This window comes from Thamnophis elegans, chromosome 6, assembly GCF_009769535.1.
Source record: "Thamnophis elegans isolate rThaEle1 chromosome 6, rThaEle1.pri, whole genome shotgun sequence".
NCBI lineage: Eukaryota > Metazoa > Chordata > Lepidosauria > Squamata > Colubridae > Thamnophis > Thamnophis elegans.
This window is the reverse complement of record NC_045546.1, coordinates 81,735,368-81,755,349: the sequence shown is the minus strand read 5'-3', so window position 1 is coordinate 81,755,349 and position 19,982 is coordinate 81,735,368. Positions and strand designations below refer to the sequence as shown.

Below are 19,982 nucleotides of genomic sequence, written 5' to 3'. Positions count from 1 at the left end.
GGAGCAAATGCGGAAGCGAGTCCTGATTCGGCCCCCTCTGCTCCTCTAACCCGGAAGCGAGAAGAGAGCCGTTACACAAGGAAGAGCCGTTGCCGTTTAAATCCCACGAACCCCACTAACGGTCGAAGCAGCGCGCGGGGCACGTCGAGCCCAAACCGAGCGGCCTCCTTGCAGTTGGGGCCCCGTCGTTTCCTCTCAGGCCTTCTCCGGCTTTGGCTTTGAGCCTCTCATAGGCCACAAGGTGGCCAAGGGGCCTTCCCGGCGGAGCTTTGGTGATGAGCGACGCGTCGGCTTCCCTCGGAGCGCCAGGTAGGCCAAGGCGCGCGGGTCGGCCTCACGTCACGGATGCTGCTGGAGCGTCCGGCGGGCCTTTCCTCCTCCTCCTCCTCGTCCTCCGCTCGGGGCCTTCATCGGTCCCTTCGATCGCGATCCCTTTAAAGCAGGCCTCTCCAACCTTGGCAACTTTAAGCCTGGAGGACTTCAACTCCCAGAATTCCCCAGCGAGGAATTCCCCAGCCAGGAATTCTGGGACTTGAAGTCCACCAGGCCAAGGTTGGAGAGGCCTGCTTTAAAGCACGGCCAGGCCGTTGCAAGAGGCGCCTGACGTGGACAGGCTATCTAAAGGCCCCTTTCTTTGCAGGGCGGATTTAGAGGTTTTATTTATTTTAGTTTGTATGAGAAAACAAGTATAAGTATGAATATAACATATAAACATAAAAGTATAAGCAGGCATACACATGTATACATAAGAAATGAATGCAAAATCCAGGGACGTGCGGTGAGGTTTATGGCTGGTGAGGCAGCAATTTTTTTAGACTTGTGGACTTCAACTCCCAGAATTCCACAGCCAGGCATGCTCAGTTCCGATTTAAAGCGACAGCATTTGTTTTTCTCCTTTGCTAAATAAGTTTCCTTTTTTCTTTTTCTTCTTCCTCCTCCTCCTTCCTCCCTCCCTCCCCCCTCTCTCAAACAGACACACGGACACAGAGAAGTTGGATTCCTCTCTCACTCACTCACTCTCAAACACAACCACAGAAGTTGTATTGGATATATTTTCCAAAGGCTTGAAAGCAGCTCCTCTGCCATACCCCTTTGTATTTATTACTGGGGATACTAACCTTTGTACCTTATACAGGTAGTCCTCCACTTATGACTACCCTGGAATCAGAGGTGGGTTTCTACCAGTTCGCACCTATTCGGTAGAACCGGTTCATCAAATCTACCGGACTGGTTAGCAGAGGTTCCACCAGTGGATCCGGAAAGCAGGCCACACCTACAGAAGAGGTTCCAAAAATTTTTGAAACCCACCACTGCTAAAGGGTTAGGGGTGCAAGGATTTTGTAACTTGACAGCTTTAAGACTTGCATGCTTCCATGCCAGAGTTCCTGAGCCAACGTGACTGGAGGAGGAATTCTGGGAGTTGAAGTCCACAAGTCTTAAAGCTATCAGGTTTGAAGACCCCTAGTTTTTTTTTCTAAAGGGTTAGGGGTGCAAGGATTTTGTAACTTGACAGCTTTAAGACTTGCATGCTTCAATGCCAGAGTTTCTGAATAGCTACTTGGACCAACCGAAGTACTAATTCATAATTTCATATGCGGTCACATGGGCGGGAAGCCACTCCCATCTGGTCACATGGGTGGCAAAGCCACTCCCACAAAGGAGGCCAGACCCACAGAGTAGGTTCAAACAATTTTTGAAACCCACCACTGCCTGGAGTCCTGTATTTCTGTTGCTATGGGAGACATTTGTTAAGTGAGTTTTGTCCTGTTTTACAACTTCCTTGCCACAGTTCCTATGTGAATCCCTTGGTTGTTATGTAAATCTGGATTCCCCATTTATTTGGCTTGCCAGAAGGTCCCCAAAGGGGATCACATGACCTCAGAACACTGCAACTATCGTAAAAATGGGTCACTTGCCAAACATCTGGATTTTGATCATGTGACCCTGGGAATGCTTGCAATGATTGATTGTAAACGTGAACAGAGGTCGCAAGTCACTTTTTCCAGTACTGTTGTAACTTTAAATGGTCACTATGTGAACTGTTGCAAGTAGAGGACTACCTGTAATCTTCTGAATGCCGAGAGGAGAAATGTAACCTTTGAACTATGAGGTATAATACGATTTGCCATCCAGCTGCAGTCTTGCCAAGAGTTGGCAGTAACTTTGATTTCTCTAGCCCAAAGAAAGAGAGCAGAACAGGTTATTTCTATTGATAGTTTTTTTAAAAAAAAAATTGGCGGATATATGTATTTTATATTGTTTGTTTTCCCCAAATCTGTGACGTTCAAGAATTCTTGAACAAATTCTGTCATATTCTTAAATTTAAATTAACATCTATGACCTGGAACAATAAGAAAACTTCTTAGAAAAGAAGCCGAGGTGGCGCAGTGGTTAGGGTGCAGTACTGCAGGCCACTTCAGCTGACTGTTATCTGCAGTTCAGCGGTTCTAATCTCACCGGCTCAAGGTTGACTCAGCCTTCCATCCTTCCGAGGTGGGTGAAATGAGGACCCAGACTGTGGGGGCAATATGCTGACTCTGTAAACCGCTTAGAGAGGGCTGAAAGCCCTATGAAGCGGTATATAAGTCTAACTGCTATTGCTATCTTGACATATAAAATATCTATCCCCTGACTTCTTAAAATAAGATAACTTTGACTTCCAGGAACATTAGACTATCATTCCTATTGTCAGGTATGCTGATTAAATTATGGCAGTTGTAGTTCTGGAGGGAGCCAGGATGGGAATGTCTGAAATAGAATTATATCTAAGCAAACTGATTAAGCTAAATTTCTTTCGGTTCAACCTCTCTTGTGTATTTACTTGTTTCCTTTCTTCCCAGCTCCAGCATCATACACCTGCATCACTTGCCGAGTAACTATCAAGGATGCAGATGTTCAGCGAGCCCACTATAAGACTGACTGGCACAGGTATAACTTAAAGAGAAAAGTCGCTGAGATGCCTCCTGTCACTGCTGAGAACTTTCAAGAGAGAGTACTCGCCCAAAGAGCAGGACTGGAAGAACAGAACAAGGCCACTGCAACTTATTGTGTGGCTTGCAGCAAGAGATTTTCCAACTTCAACGCGTATGAGAACCACCTGAAATCCAGGAAACATTTGGAGCTTGAGAAGAAAGCGGTCCAAGCTGTCAGCAAGAAAGTGGAGCTCTTGAATGAGAAGAATTTAGAGAAGGGCCTTGCTCAAGAGAACGTTGACAAAGATGCTATGAATACTGCTATCCAGCAAGCCGTCAAAGCTCAGCCATCCTCGTCTCCAAAGAAGATTGCCCTGTCTGCAGATGCCGTTGGTTCGTCTCTCGTGGAAGAAAGCAGCAGTTCGCTTCAGAGAAAAGAGCACATGGAAAGGCCACCTCGATTACACTGGTTTGAGCAACAGGCTAAGAAGCTGACACAAGAGCAGGCTGATGATGAAGAAAAGGAGGAAGATATGGAGGAAGGTAACGGCAAAAGCAGTCTAAACTAAAAGTTAGCAATAGCAGTTAGACTTATATACCGCTTCATAGGGCTTTCAGCCCTCTCTAAGCGGTTTACAGAGTCAGCATATTGCCCCCAACAATCTGGGTCCTCATTTCACCCACCTCGGAAGGATGGAAGGCTGAGTCAACCTTGAGCCGGTGAGATTTGAACCGCTGAACTGCAGATAGCAGTCAGCTGAAGTGGCCTGCAGTACTGCACCCTAACCACTGCGCCACCTCGGCTCTTTAAAGTTAAAAACTAAAATGTGGATCTTGAATCTGGGAGGAAGCCCCGTATAATGTTCAGTTTCAAACTTTGAAAGCAGGTTTACATCTTCTAGATCTGTGGTGGCAAACCTATGCCACACATGTCAGAGGTGGCACGCAGAGCCCTCTCTGTGGGCACACGCGCCGTCGCCAGCTGCTCTTCTGGTTTCCGGGTCATAGCGCTGGAAACCCGAAGACCAACTGACCAGTGCGCATGAACATGCCAGAAATCCGAACACCAGGTGGCCGGTGCGCGCATACGCACCGGCCACCTGGTCTCTGGGTTTGGGATCTCCAGTTTGGACACTGGGTGCCGAAAAGGTTTTCCATCACTGTTCTAGTTACACTAGGCTGCAGTATCTAAGCAGATATTTGGGTTATGGAATAGAATATGCTATGGAATAATCCTTATTGAACAATAGGCCTTTATCTTGGATAAACAGACATCAGATTGTGCTGCATTGAAAGCATATTAATTAAAAGAATGATGTCATATAATTGGCCTGTATTTTTAAAAAAACAAAAAACAAAATTAGAATATACAAAGTACCGTAAAAAAGAAGACAAAGTGTTTTAAAAGGCTTTTATTTTGCTTCTACCTTAAGAAATATTTCCTGTCATGTCCTCTAAATTGTATATAATTCTGAAGAAGTGCTTTGCTTCAGAATTAGATTTAATTTTACATTATGTTAAGGTTGAATCAATATATGTAATTTTGGCTGAAATCTTTTTTTCATTGGGCCAAAATTGCTTCACGTCCTCTGCTAGCTGGTTGATATATAATTTATGAGTGACTTTTGACCCATTGTAAAATATTCACAAAGTAACTACTGCTATACTGCCCTGAATCTCATATTTCTTGGAAATCAAATTTATAAATCAAATTTATCTGTATAGCGGAACCTTTTGGAGCTCACAGATGTGGCACCTGTCTTCCAGTCTTTAAAACAACTATGTTATTTTTCAGGAACATGTGATAGCTGCAGAGAATAGCTACACGCTTCTGGTTAAATTATGGCTGCTTTAAACAGTTGTCAACATGTCCTGTAAAAAATATTTCCCCTCAATTATTTTCAAGGCACTGTCCTACTAGAATGTATTTTTCCAAAGCACTCAAACTTATGTATTATCTTAGGAGAAGAGCTAGTAAGGGACTGGGCAGCTTGAAGGTTAAAGTCAAACATTGGAATTGGTGTCAAAAATTTTCAAGTGATTTTGAAAAATTCATTTTCTTAACAAAATTAAAACAGTTAACAACATTATCCTTAATGGTAAGATCTTGTAGCATGGCTGCTGCATTAAATTGTTGACATGCATCACCTTAATGCAATTAAACCCCCTTAAGGTTTTGTTCTGATTTCTTGTAGAAGGTTGGGAGGATATGGACTCAGGTGAAGAGTCTGAAGAAGAGGTAGAAGGAAATCCAGATGAAGTGGAAAGCCGTGTACCTGGGAATGATGGGGCTGAACCTGATGCAATTCCTATAACAGACTGCTTATTCTGTTCTCACCATTCAAGTTGTTTCATGAAGAATGTGGCCCACATGACAAAAGACCATAGTTTTTTTATTCCAGACATAGAATACCTTGTAGACTTCAGAGGGTTGATCAAGTATTTGGGTAAGTCTGTCAGAGCTTTCTCCCTTACAAATACATAAACATTGTCGCTGATTTTTAAGAAAGATGTACATGTTATTTCTCTCAGTGTTTCACTCTCCTTACATATAACTGATTAATTAATATGGCAGTTTCTTTTAAAAATCAAATTTTCTTAAAGTAGATGGCCTTTTTAACATTAGCTATATTAGGGTTGGTGTGGATGACATCTTAAAAGTATATCAAATAGGATAAAATGTCATCCTGTTGGACAGAAGTTGACCTCTAGAAATAAAGACTATTCTATATAGATGTACACTATTGGCTTTTCTCCTAGAATTTAATGCTGTTTAATAAACTTGATCTTACATCAGAGTAAGGTTGAGCACACACAACATTGGAGAGTATACCTATAAGTTTTGTAAATTGTATGTGCAGGTAGATCTTGGGTTACCACCAATAACTCAGCAATCATAAAAGTTACCGCAGAGCTGAACGAATGGTACCTCCAACCTGTTCTTGTAGTTCCGGCTGTTGCAGAACCCCTATGGTCACATGGTCACAATTTCCAATATTCCTGTTGGCTTCCTACAAACGGAATCAGTGGGGAAGCTGGCAGGAAGTCAGAAGTTGTGATCACATGACGTCCTCACTTGATTATGGCAACCAGGACTGCCAGAATGACCCAGTCTCATGACATTGACCGCATTACTTAGCAAAGACTATTCTAACCCAAGGACTACCTGTATAATGTATAGATAGATACTGGTTATGCCTCAATTACTGTATATACTCAAGTATAAGCCTAGTTTTTCAGCCCACTTTTTGGGCTGAAAAAAGCCGCCTCGGCTTATACTCGAGTCAGTGAAAAATTTGCCCGAAATGGAGGAGAAAAAGGGGCGGGGCCATGCCGCTGGGTGACACTCGTGAATGGCCCAGTGCCCCTGTGAGTTTCCCCTCCCTCTGTGTCAGTTTGCCACGCAGCGCGCACTGCACCATCCCCCCTCCTCACGTTCTAATGTAATGCAGGGCTGTCTTACGATTCCCCTTCCTCCCCCTCCTGCCGCTCTGCAACGATGTCCCACCTCCTCCTTGTTATGGCAAGCAGCCACATAGCGATGTCCCACCTCCTCTGGTACAGTGATCCAATGATAGGAATCACTGTGCCGTGTGTCATAGGAGGCGGAACATCGCTCCCGCGGCTGCACGGGACATCATCATCACAGCGGGACATCAGCATCATGAGGTGAGTGAAGTATTTCATTGAATACACCGCTAGTTTACTGTTTTTCTTTCAAATAAATATTCAAAAACATTATTGGTATCTATTTTTATTTTTGAAATTTACCGGTAGCTGCTGCATTTCCCACCCTAGGCTTATACTCGAGTCAATAACTTTTCCAGTTTTTTGTGGTAAAATTAGGTGCCTCGGCTTATATTCGGGTCGGCCTATACTCGAGTATATACGGTATATCTGTTTCTCTCACTGGTGAAATGGACCTGCATCAGAGGTTCTAGTAAGCTCTCACGTTCATCTGAATAGCTTACCTTGAAAATAATGTTAATCATGGGAAATGGAAGTTACTTTTGCAATACATTCTATTTTTTTTTAATTATCTTTATTGGTTATACATTTTTTTAATGACATACAAATACAATTAAACATACAAACCCTCCCCTCCTCCCCCGCCCCCCTTCCGGTGACAATCATTCATAGCCCAACATTCTTTTTTCTTTCTCATTGTTTAGTCTCTAACCAGCATCTTCTCGTTACAAAATTCAGGGATCTCTTACAATCCCCATGTTCACTTTTAGTTCCCATTGTTAACAGCTGCTATTTAACTTTCCCAGTTTTAAGTCCCTGCTGTTCTCCTTGTCGCCCACATATACCATAGGTTCCAGCTAAGATAATGTTCCGTTTCTCCTTTGTCCCTCAGCCAACCCGTCATTCTGTCCATTTCTGCACACTCACAAATCTTTTTAATTATGGCATCTTCGGATGGTATGGTAGTAGATTTCCAAAATTGTGCATAGGTTATTCTTGCGGCCACAATTATATGTAGGCTCAAATGCCATATAGATTTACTCATGTTTTCTGGTTTTATGCTTAGTAAAAAAGTCTCGGGTTTCCATTCCATGTTTGCCCCGGTAACCTCTTTTAGCCAGTTTTGAATCCTTCTCCAGTATTTCGTGGCCTCAATACAGGACCACCAAATATGGTAGAATGTGCCATCCCTTCTTCCACATTTCCAACACAGTGGAGATAACCCAGGAAACATTTTGGCTAACCTCGTTAGGGGAAAATGCCATCTATAAACCATCTTGTATATATTTTCTTTAAACGCTGTAGATACATTCTATTATGCCCACTCCTTTTCTGGACAAGGAACCTTGACTGAGACTTGGCCAAGTTTGGAACATAGGTCATTTCATCCTTATTTTACAGGTACTCCTTAATGCCCAACAATTCACTTGGTGACCGTTGGATGTTACAACGTCACTGAAAAATGTGACTGCAGTGATTCACTTAACCACTGTTGCAAGAAAAGTCTTAAAATCAGGCAAAACTCACTTAACAAATTTCTCACTTGGCAATATAAATTTTAGGCTTAATTGTGGTTATTTGTTGAGGACTACCTGTACTTGTTTATAGTTGCCTTTGTTGTCATAGGCAACTTTTTAAATGATAAATAGATTTCTAATAGTTAACAATGAGGCCATTGGTAGAATGGCTACTCTGAGTACCAATCGACTGTTTTGTCAAAAAATGCTGGGGTAGTTCCTTGATGTGTAAAAGAAGGCGGGGTGCAGGGCCAGTGGAAAATCTGAATTGTGATTCTTGACAGTAGTGGAGAGAACAGAAAGTCGTTTGATCCTAAATGCTAGGATGCAGTTAATATTTTGAAGTCATGTAAGATCAAAGGTCAATTCTTGTCTCTTTTCTTCCAATGCTTAGGAGAGAAGATTGGGGTTGGGAAGATCTGTCTATGGTGCAATGAGAAAGGGAAGTCCTTCTACACAACTAAAGCTGTACAGGCACATATGAATGACAAAAGCCATTGCAAGCTCTTCATTGAGGGAGACGCTGCTTTGGAATTTGCAGACTTCTATGATTTCAGGTAACAGTTGCATTGTTGGTGAAAAACATGGAATGTTTGGCTTCGGTAACAATCTGACAGCAATGGCACAAAGTCTTGGGTTTGGGGTGGTGTATGAGATGAATCTGCTTATAGAAGACCAAAATTTCATAAGGCTATGTTCTGAGTTAGTGCTACTGTTCCGTAACAAACAGTCACTTGGGAATCACGAGGAACATACGGTAACCTTTTTACCAATGGACCCGCAACAAAGCTGTTCAAGGTAATGTGCCCCTTTTTGCTTACAACTCTGCCTTGACTCTAGGAGAATTGAGCTGCAGTCCTATCGGTGTCTGTGATTGCTCTGCCTTCTATTTCCTAGAGTTGTCTAGATATAATCACTGCAGACGCAACAAATTCAGTAGGACAGCATTTGCACTGGCCTTTTGAAACGCGTCTTCAATCTGTCTTGTCTTTTGAGAAGTCAGGTGGGATGTACATTTCTTCTTTACGTGAATTATAAATATATTGAACAATATGCTGATAACTTACTTGATAGAAAGGAAATACGTTATTAAAGGAACATCATGTCCCTGATTAAAATACATTCATTAAATCTGTATTCTACAAGGTCCTTGTTCTTTTGCCCCACAATATGGATGCAATATGATTTGAACAAGGCTAGAATAGCACGTTATCCAGTCTTGCTACAATTGTACTCTTTTAGATTAAATTGGAAGAGCCCACATTAATTCCCTAAATATAAAATGCCAAGTCACTGAGGTGAGAGCTAGGTTGCACATTATCTACATGTAATCTTGCCAGTGTGATTTTATTTTATTTATTCCTCCCATCTCACTGCTAAGTGGCTCTGGGCAGTTTATCAACCTCATAAAAACAAAGACAGAAAACATTAACACATCAAATTTTAAAATGGACAGAAGTTAAATAAGTTAAAAACCAGAATACTACAGAGTGGAGGTGGGATCTTCCTAATCCACTAACTACCTCCAACATGGAAGGCCCTGGGACAATCAGCAGAGCATGTTTTGAAGCTCTTCTAGAAGACCAGGAGGATGGGGGCAGATCTCTCTTTGAGAGGCATGTTGTTCCAAAAGGCGGGAGCCATAGCAGAAAAAAGCCTTCTCTAAAGTGCCTTTTATTGCATCTGTACACTTACTTTCTTTTAGAGTTACTAGCTATTGCTGTTCCAGGAATTATTTTTTCTAGAACTATTACATTTGAATCATCTGATTTTAAAAAAAATCACTAGCAATCTATTTCTAAAAAAATCACTAGCAATTACGGAATACTCTGTTCATTAGTTGGAAGCAGTGGCTCACAGATCAATATTAAATGGAAATAATTCCTGATCTGAGCCATATAAAGAAGTTTTTTGTTTGGTCTGTTCTAAATTTCCTTCTGATCAATTTTATCGAATAACCATTTCTCCAGTGGCTTAAGGGAACCCCAGGTCCTGCTGCTTACAACAAGGAAAAAAAATCTTATCTTGAGCCAGTTTTGCATGCCATATATCAGCGATGGCAAACCTTTTTTGGCTCGCGTGTCAAAAGCGGGGGGAGCGCAGGGGGGTCATGTGTGGGCGTGCCACACCCATAATGCAATGCACGGCCCCCAGTGCGCATGACAGATGTGCCCCCCCCATTTTTTGCATGCTTTTTTCACCCTCCCCAAGCACCAGAGGTTTTATAGGAGCCTGGCGAAAACAGCCTCCCCCCCCCCCCCCCTCTGGAGGCCCTCCAGAGCGCAAAAAAGCAGGCAAACCAGAAGTTCAGCAACAGACTTCCGGTTTGCTCATAGGGCTGGTTTAAGCCCTCCGGAGTTTTCATGGGCCTTCCGGAGGCTTCCCAGAAGGCTCCGGAAGACGAAAAACGACCCGACGAGCAAACCAGAGTAGAGTCGTTTTTTGTCATCTGGAGCCTTCCGGGAAGCCTCCGGAAGGCCCCTGAAGACTCCGGAGGGCTTAAACCGGCCCTACGAGCAAACCGGAAGTCCATTCCTGAACTTCCTGTTTGCCCGTACAGCCAGTTTTTTGTGCTCCGAAGGCTTCAGGGAAACCCCTGAAGTCACCGGAGGGCCTCCTGAGGGGCGGGGGAGGTTTTCGCCCTCCCCAGGCTCCTATAAAACCTCTGGAGCCTGGGGAGGGCGAAAAATGGCCTCAAAAAAAGGCTAAAGTCAGGGCAACGCCTCGCTGACAATGTCTGCCATAAGTTCGCCATCCTGGCCATATATAATTCTATAAACCTTGATCATGTTGCCCTTTATATGCATTTTTCTAGGCTAAAAATCTTAACTCTTCTAGCCTTTTCTTTGTTAGGTGGGTGTCTAACTGATAAGTTGTTTTGATTGAATTGTTTTGTACTTTTCCAGCTGTATTTTTTACTTTTATAAATACCTTGACCAGATCAATATATATTATTCAGCTCCGGCCATACCATAAATGAAAACATTGGCTACTTTCTTTTAAGCTCCATTTCTAATAATTCCTAGATATGTTCACCGTCTTAAATTATAAAAATAATAAAGGTGGGATAAAAATAAATAGATCTTAGTCTCACCATGATAAAATACATGGTGCAAGGAAAAGAGATAGTAAGGCTCTAATTTTAATGGTCAAGATTCATATAACTATCAGCTATAGTGCAGCTTTATGGGCAATAGGCTGGAAACAACTCCGTGAGAAGAGGAAGGAAAATTGGTCCTTAATTGAATGCATGATTCTCCAGGGAAGTAGGATTAGGACAGATATACATTTTTTTTTCATCTTAAGTAAACTGTTTTTCTCCTTGGCCTCAAAGCTCCCACAGTTATATTTCTCAGCAGCACAAGATTTTCATTTTCAGACTCAGCTATTTTAACAGCTATTTTTTTCCCCCAGCCAATCTCTTATCATTTTTCAAGGCAAAATGTTGGCCCTTTCCTTTTATAGGAGCAGTTATCCTGATTACCAAGAAGGGGAGGATGTAGAGATGCCCGAACAAATGCCATCAGAAAAGAAATTGGACTACGATGATGAAACTATGGAGCTGATTTTACCTTCAGGTACGCGACACTATGGAAATTAGCCACGATTGTCTTGCTATGCTAGCTTTCTGTTATTGCAATTTAGAAGGATGCAGCTGCTACTCTGGGATGGGGTGGTGCAGGAATACTAGATTATTCAATTAAGTTTCCCTTTTACACATTTTGATGGGTCTAAGTTTCATTTTTGCACATTCAAGCAAAATCTGGGAGTCTCATTCTCTCTAATGAAAGGAATGCTACCTTTCTTCACTGAATAGCAAATATGGAATATTTACAAATACATAGTTTAGAACAAGGTTATGGGCTTAGGAATGCTAGACGTTCAAATGCACATATCTTAAGGCTGGTAAGATTGAGAATGAGGGAATGGAGAAATGAGTCCAGAATAATATTACTCTTACAAAAGAGTTGCTGGCCAGTCCCCTTTTCCAAGGGGCTCTCTCAAACAGATCTCAATTTTCTCTAGGCTTCTAACTGAAAGACCAAAGGATAATTTTTCTGCCAGTATCCAACCCATAACTGGCGTTTTTATTTTTACACTAATTATCTCACAAAAATGGATATTGATAAAGATGTTTGCATTGTCTTTATTACGAAAAAGTGTCTCCTGTAAATAAAAGATCAACTGAGTGAATATCAGGAATTCCTAAGCGCCAGGAATTGTAATCCATAAATATCACAGACAATTAAAAAAAGGCCTTGTTGATTTCAGTGGACTTTAAAATGCTGGGTTTTTTTTTTCAAATGTGATCCAGCATGTAGACTGATATCTAATGCAACAACTAATCATATCTGGATCTGGTCAGTGCTTTAGTGGGAGACTGTCTAGGGAAATCTGTCTGCATTGCCTTAGGTTAAATATTGAAAGAAAATTGGGTTCTACTTTTCATGCAGTGGTCATTACATCACTTCTCTTTTAGATGTAGGAATCTGATTTGAATATTTGTAATGCACTTCACGTGGGACTGTCCTGGAAACTACCCAAAAGCTCTTACTAGTTCGGAATAGGGTGGCACAAATAAATAAAAGACATGCCTTGGTACATCCGTGAACACCAGAGCTCTGAGCTGGGTGAACTCCCTATAGTTTTCTGGATTTAATTTGGTGTGCTGATTATCACCTATAATGTCTCTTTAAGGCACTGAATGATTAATATTGCTGCCCAGAGTTTGATATACTAGCACTTATAAAAAAAAAGTTTTAAATAAAAGAGAGTTAAATTGCCTTCAGTTGTCTCTGTCCCATAAGACCCTGCAGGATGAGTGTGCTACGGGCTCCTTGTTTTAAAAACCAAACCTCCTATGGGGGGGAGTGGACAGAGATGTACCTTTGCTTTTACCTGCCCTATGGAACATTATTCCCTCTGAGGTTTGGATGGCTCAGACCCTGCTGGTCTTCCATAAGCCCTGGTTCTTTGCTCAGGCATTGAATGAACCCATTTAGAATTAAAAGTTTTTTGCATGGACTGTACAGTTTTGGGCCCGTTTGTTTCCTTTTAATTCATTCTGTTCTTTAGTTTTAGTTTTATTGATCTTGTATGCCGCCCACTCCCGAAGGACTCCGGGCGGCTTACAATAAAACAAGGGAAGGGGGGTAATACACAAAACAACATATTAAAAAACACAACAGTCACAAGGGGTTTCCGAGGGGCTGGGTATTTTGAAAGCCCCCCGGCCTGCTGGAGCAGCCAGGACTTAACGGCTTTGCGGAAGGCCGGGAAGGTAGTAAGGGTCTGGATCTCCACGGGGAGATCGTTCCAGAGGGCTGGAGCTGCGACAGAGAAGGCTCTCCCCCGGGGAGTCGCCAGCCGACATTGGCTGGTGGATGGAATCCAGAGGAGACCTAACCTGTGTGATCTAATCGGTCTATGGGAGGTGATCGGCAGGAGGCGGTCTCTCAGGTACCCAGGTCCGATGCCATGAAGGGCTTTATAGGTAGCAACCAGCACCTTGAAGCGGATCCGGAGACTAAGGGGTAGCCAGTGCAGCTCGCGGAGGATAGGTGTGATGTGGGTGTACCTGGTACTTTATATCCACGTTTGCTATGGTTTTTGTCTAACTCTTTTGCTTTCAGTCTTCTGTACGATTATAAGTTATTCAGGATTGCTTTATGAGTTGGGCAGCCTCACAAAGCAAATTAATATAGAAACAAATATTTTGCAAGTACCAAATGTTCGCAAAAGACTGGGTGTTATGAAAAAATAACTCTAACCGCATCTATATGATTTCCTTAACATAATTTATAAGTACGCCATTGTGCCAGCTCCTGTCTTCACCCAGATTATTCAGAAACAGCCTTCATTGGACTGTTTAAATGAGATTTTTATGTTTATCTGCCTGTGGCACTTTGCCCTTGCTACCAAAAAAAAAAAAGAATCTGTTTATTTGAAATTCCTTTCGCTGATTAGTTTTTCAAATCATGCAATATGCAACCCTTTTGAATAACACATGGGCAGCTTTTTTTTTAATCGTAGGGGTCAGGGAAGGATACCAGATGGGATTTGCATCTGGATACTTTTAACTAGGAATGATGGTAAGTGTATTGTGTAAACTCTTCCAATTGAACATATTGAGAGTAATATAATTGTTTTGCAGAATTTGGCTTGATAATTTCCATACAGACCCCTAAGAGCTTTCTTGTGCTGAATTCTTTCTTTGGCTTCCGATGTGCTGTCTGAAGAATAAATGATCGTTCCCCTCCTACATCACAAATTCAGCAGCAGTGATTTGATGTACAGGGCCCACTTCTGCTAGGACATGAAGCAGGTCTGCCCCTGTAAGCAAATTGGAATTACATAGATGCCATATTATTGGGTTAATGGATGGGAAAACATTATACTTAAAATAGCAGAAACTGAAGTGACTTATATAACATTTTTAAAAATTTGGACTTCAAAACTTAGTGATCTGGATCAAATAACACAATATTGGATGTTGGCTTTATTACTTTTATTTATTCACGACTACCTTAAAACATTTTGGGGATAAGAAGCTATAGGATTACCATTTGGTACAGTTGATCTCAAATACCTTGATAAAGCAAAGATACACATGAAATAAAATAAATGGTTATGTTCTCTTTAAAAAAAAGAGATTTCGAGCATATGGTATATTATTTATTGGAATACATTTTATTGCCGGGATTTATCTTTCTTTTAAAACATTACTCATATCCTCTGGAATAAATAATACATAGTTGGAACTTTATTCTTGAAAATATATTTTATTCAGCCTGCTGTGTTAATCTTATACTGGATAAAGCCCCGTTATTCATAATTACTAGTTTATATGCTCTAAAATATTTTAAGTGCTTATTATTGTATTGCATTTTATATTTAGAAGTTATGACGTTGGCAAGTGTTACATAAAAAATTAAATACATAAATAATGTAGGATAAGAAATAATCGTAGCATTAGGATTAAGACATTGATATAGAACATACTGCTATAGGCCTTTTGACTCTCATCGCTAGAGATTTTTTATTATTTAAAAAAAGACAGTTCTCAATCATTAGCATATTCACATGGCAGGAATACTATACTTTCAGGTCTCTGCATGGCCATATTTACCAACAGTGACTCATTCATTCATCTGATCTTAAATTACATTTGATGCATAACAACTTTATCTGAAATAAAGTGGAGGGAAACATATTTTCTAATAATGCAAAGACTTTTTCTTGCTTTTGGCTTGTAGTAGTCTTAGATTAATTGTAATTCATATCAGTTTCCCCAAAATGATTTTGAGAGAGATTTGGAGGGGGAGGGGCCGTGGTAATAAGGAAAGAGAAAGGTTTTAATCAAGGAATATTTTTGTTCATTCCATTTAAGTATAATTTTCCATCGTTGGTGGTAAAATCTGAACAATTAATTTTTATACTGTAAAATTTTTACTTTCTAAAATAATCCCTAATCAGGAATGTGCATATGGATGTTGAACAGGACACATTGAGAGGAGAAAGGTGGTAAGAGTCTATTAATCCATTTGAAAATTATTCTGATAGTCAGTATAGGGAAGTTGTTAATATTTGACCTCACTCTGAGGATATCTTAGATTTCTTGCCCTGGTTTTTCAATTAATTTCTCTTGATAAATGATATGTCTGAATCCCAAAAATTAATAATTGATTACCCTCCATTCACTTATGAATGGAGTGATTATGAAAAATGTTTGATGAACTTTTGGAAAGAAAACATAGAGTAATGCAATAGCTTCAAAGTTAGGGTTTTAAAATGTCAGTCAAACTCCAACCTAACTAACTTAACCAAGCATGTGTGCATGCATGCATATGTGTGTACATTATCTTTTCTGGAATGCCAGTGGGTTTGTTTTTTTACAGTTCATATATTATGGTTTGTGGCCTGCATGCTAGATAGTAGATTAAGCCCCCCCCCCCCCAAAAAAAATGGGTTTTGCACAAACTTGGTGCACCCCTGAGGCATGTCAGAAAGTTTCGTACATATGCTGGTTCTTCAAGGGAAGAGAGAATCTCAGCATCAAATTGAATCTTGACTATGTTGAAGCTTTGGTGTGATTCAGCTCTTGGAACTGTTTTGGAAAAATAATACATTGTGTTTACATTTTTAAAAGAGCTATGTTTAGTTTTTGTTTCTCTGTAAAATGGCAAAGAGCACATAAAAATGGATGAGTGATTGACAGATCTACTTTCTTATCACAGGACAATATATTAGAATATTTTCATTAGACTGCTGTATGAAGAATATTGAATCTTTCATTTCCTTGTAGCCAATCTTATTTTTTTTAAACAAAAATGTGTCACAGGTCCATAACTTAATTAAAACAAAGAATATGAAGTAGCCTACTTTTCAAAGCCCCAAAGTTATTTCTCTATAATTTATCTCCTCAGAAAGATCTGTTGTGCCTGCATATTTCAGCCCAGGTTTTTAACAAAACAAAGTTAATATCAGTAAAACCTGGGAGCTGTGTTTCCAAACCTCACTATAGACTTAGTTTTTACTATTGCAATTACAATCTTTCATAAAAATTAATTATAAGACAAATCTCATTATAGGCTCAAAGATCCCAAAGGAATCGATCAGCTTTCAGAATTGGAATCGAAATGAAATCTAGCAGTTCTCATCAAATTTCCTTTTTGTGCGGGTATAGCATTCCACAGTGAATTTCCAATTACTTCTGCATTTACAAGCTTTTGGGAAAGAGAATATTCCTCAGCTAGAGACACTATACTCCTATTATAACAAAAAAGGTATTTCATATATTTTATTATTTTAATATGAATATTGGTGTTCTTTTTTTATAAAGGTGCCAGGATTGGTCACCGTTCCTTGATGAGATATTACAAGCAGCGATTTGGTGCTTCGCGAGCAATCGTGGTTTCCAGAAACAAACAGACAGTGGGCAGAGTGTTGCAGCAGTATAAAGCCCTTGGTTGGACAAGCAACTCAGGTGAGCAGATAAAAGCGTGACCCAACAAATGTGCACCCGACAACAGCACGCCGACAAAACCGCGGCGATAAAACTGCGACATCGACGGCGCGCTAACAAAAAAGCGCCGACAGAAGCACGATTACGGTTAAGGTAAAGATTAGGGTTAGGTTCAAGGTTAGGTTTAGGGTTACCTTTAGGGTTAGATTTAGAGCGCGCTTCTGTCGGCGCGCTGTTGTCAATGCGCTTCTGCGCTCATTGGCGTGCTTTCGAACTTGCGGTTTTCTCCCTGCAGTTTCGTCGGCGCGCTTTTGTCGAGCGCGCATTTGTCGGTGAACCGATAAAAGCAGTATGTTTACATCACTGTCTTTCTAGCTTGCTTTTTTACCCAGATTACCCAGAGGACCCAGATTGTTGGGGGCAATATGCTGACTCTCTGTAAACCGCTTAGAGAGACCTGAAAGGCCTATGAAGCGGTATATAAGTCTACTGCTATTATATTATTCTTAACAGCAAGTAAAAATACGTAAATAATAAAAAGCGTATCCCAGAGAAGTAATTTGTGGAACCATAAGGTTCCTGTAAGTAACTAAATCTAAACCCTGATGTTGACAGAACGCTTCTCTCACACTTCAAACTGGATGTCATGTTTTCAAGAACAGATATGCCAGTTCTTCTGTCCCCCTTCTTCCCTATTTGTATATACAGAGTGAAAATTCAGCATCATGAAAGCAAAACTATATCCTAAGAGGGCTTTCCCTTATTTATCTTTGCACCTTTCCCTTTACTTACTCTGGGTGCTGGTAGAATCCTCTCCCCCTCATGGTTATTCTGCCAAAAATGTTACAGAATTCTACTGATAGCTCAGTTCTCAGAAATACAGTACAATCAATATTGCTGGAAACAGAATATTGAACTAGATAGTCACTGATTTCTATGTTAGTTTGCAGGGCCAGAACAACCAATTTCGTTTTTAAGAACAATGACGATAAAAATTATGCTTAATAGGCAAATTCCAAATAGGATAATTTCAAAATGTTTGTGAACATTTAAAGGGCAAAAGTAGTTGCATTTCAAAAGTGACAGAGTTTATGGAGAACACAGTATACCTTTGCAGAGTTCGTAGCAGGTTTCAGCAGCTTTGTTCATCTTGGAAATAATTATGCTTTTTGGTGAAATTCAGATGCTGGCTCTTTCTCCCTTAGGAGGAGCAGCTCTGGCTCGTGAGCGTGACATGCAGTACCTTCAAAGGATGAAAGCAAAGTGGATGCTGAAAACGAGCATGCAAAATAACATCACAAAGCAGATGCATTTCCGGTCACAAGTCCAGTTCTAAGAGCATAATAAAAAGTATTCAGTATTGGAGTATTGATGCAGCAAACGTATGGCTGATGCCTTACCAGTGCTTGCATCTAGGCTGCTATTTCAAATATTTCAGTTGGATGTGGTCAATCGGACCTGCTCAATAAAGCATATGCATAAAATGTATTGTAATTTGGTGATAGTATTGCATCCCAATAATGTGTATTATGTAGCTGGGTTTAAGGTGTACCTCTTCTCTGGAGCTTTCAGATAATATGCATCATTCTGGCATGACACCTGTAACCATTTCACACATTCTGGTTTAGTGAACAATTTCACATATTGGTTGGTGTTCTGACCCCCACCTTGTCCGTTCAGAAACGAAAGCAAACAGAACGTTCAAAGGAATGTTTTTATCAGTCCCGGCTCTTGCTGGCTGCGAGCCCCAAAATAAACACAGGTAAATGCTCTGGCAAAAGTCCTAACTCATAAACTGCTACAAAACAGGATTATATAAATCAAGTCACTTATCCAAGTGCTTTTCTCGATGGTTGCACACGAACGGAGAACGTTGACTAGAACAGAAACGGAACGTTGACTTCTGCAACCAGGGCGTGGCACCATCAGTCTTTTATCTGCAGGAGAAGATGCTGCTCGTTACCATCTCCTGTGAGTCCTCAATTGTTCCTTACGTCTGTCAGCCCTTCTGCGTGCATCCCGAAACAACTCACAGGAGGTTTCTGTGTCAGCCTCTCTCACTGATCCAAGGCTCAGTCATTACCTGGAGCCCAACTAGTTTCTCTGAGCCCTGCTCGGAGTCAGAACCCTGTCCACGGCTCTCCGCCTCCTCCAGGCCTGACTCATAGGGCCCCTCGCTGTCAGAGGCTGATATCATCTCCAAAGGCTCCTGCCGAGCCACAACAGGTTGGTAAACCAATTGGTTGGTAAACCTATTGCATTAAAACCTCATCTAATGGGAAATTCACTAAGAATAAGTTTGAATTGGTGACTGCTTGCCTTGAACTATTAAACACAGCGTTCAAGCAGTTCTCTGCTATTCTCAAGGGTAATTTGAGATAATAAAACATTCCAGATGGCTAGAAAGGGTTGTGGGAACAATTTCATTAACATCTTTTGATAAATCAGTGTTTTATAATTGGCAAGATCCTCTCCACAATCCTTTTTTCAATGTGCCAGTGGGATACAATGTTCTAAAATTCCAGTTGAGGCTACTGGCCCTGAAATGTTGGGGACCTTTGCATTTTGGCAAATTGTCAGACCATAGTCTTAACACATCAGGTAGAAACAATTCTCATAATGAACTTAATACTGCACTTATACTGCAATTTTACTGAAAGTAGAAGGCAGATCTATATACTACTATCTAATGTAAAACAGATGAGTTTATACATCTTCCAGTTAAACTAACTGAACAGTCTTGAATAATTGGTTAGAAAAAGGCATCTCATCTAGAGGGACATTTTTCAAGCAATACCATATGTGACTATATCACAAGTGACCTTTCTTATTGCAAAATGACTGTGCATGCAATTAACATTTATTACAGTCAAATTATATTGCTGAAAAAGATAAAAATAGGGAGAATGAATTATCAAGAGATGGAATTGCTCTGAGTATAATACATATTACATTCTCTTGACATGACAGTTTTAACATTTGCATTCATTTGCAATAGAGCTTTATCCTTACTTCGCAGAACATTTCTCTTTTAAACAGTACGTTATATATTGTTATGTAAAATCATACAGTACTGGGGACTTCTGGGGAAGAAATGGCAGACTGAAAAAGCCTCTACAA

The 19,982-nt window shown here is 40.6% G+C and overlaps 1 protein-coding gene across 1 annotated transcript; it reads left to right on the top strand.

The window, feature by feature from the left end:
- The first annotated feature begins 24 nt into the window (after positions 1 to 24).
- Positions 25 to 18,350, top strand: ZNF622 (zinc finger protein 622). Its single transcript, XM_032219900.1, has 7 exons — positions 25 to 309; positions 2,841 to 3,455; positions 5,108 to 5,359; positions 8,292 to 8,454; positions 11,363 to 11,475; positions 16,740 to 16,883; positions 18,068 to 18,350. Exons 1-7 carry the CDS (start codon positions 276 to 278, stop codon positions 18,196 to 18,198), a joined length of 1,452 nt encoding a protein of 483 aa, XP_032075791.1. The 5' UTR covers positions 25 to 275; the 3' UTR covers positions 18,199 to 18,350.
- The last annotated feature ends 1,632 nt before the right edge of the window (positions 18,351 to 19,982 follow it).

Bases quoted from the DNA above. Each gene is read 5' to 3' on its own strand.
- ZNF622 (XM_032219900.1), top strand. From the start codon at position 276: ATGAGCGACGCGTCGGCTTCCCTCGGAGCGCCAG. The intron at 11,476-16,739 runs GTACGCGACACT...TTTTTTATAAAG, and splicing joins GGAGCTGATTTTACCTTCAG to GTGCCAGGATTGGTCACCGT. The intron at 16,884-18,067 runs GTGAGCAGATAA...TTTCTCCCTTAG, and splicing joins TGGTTGGACAAGCAACTCAG to GAGGAGCAGCTCTGGCTCGT.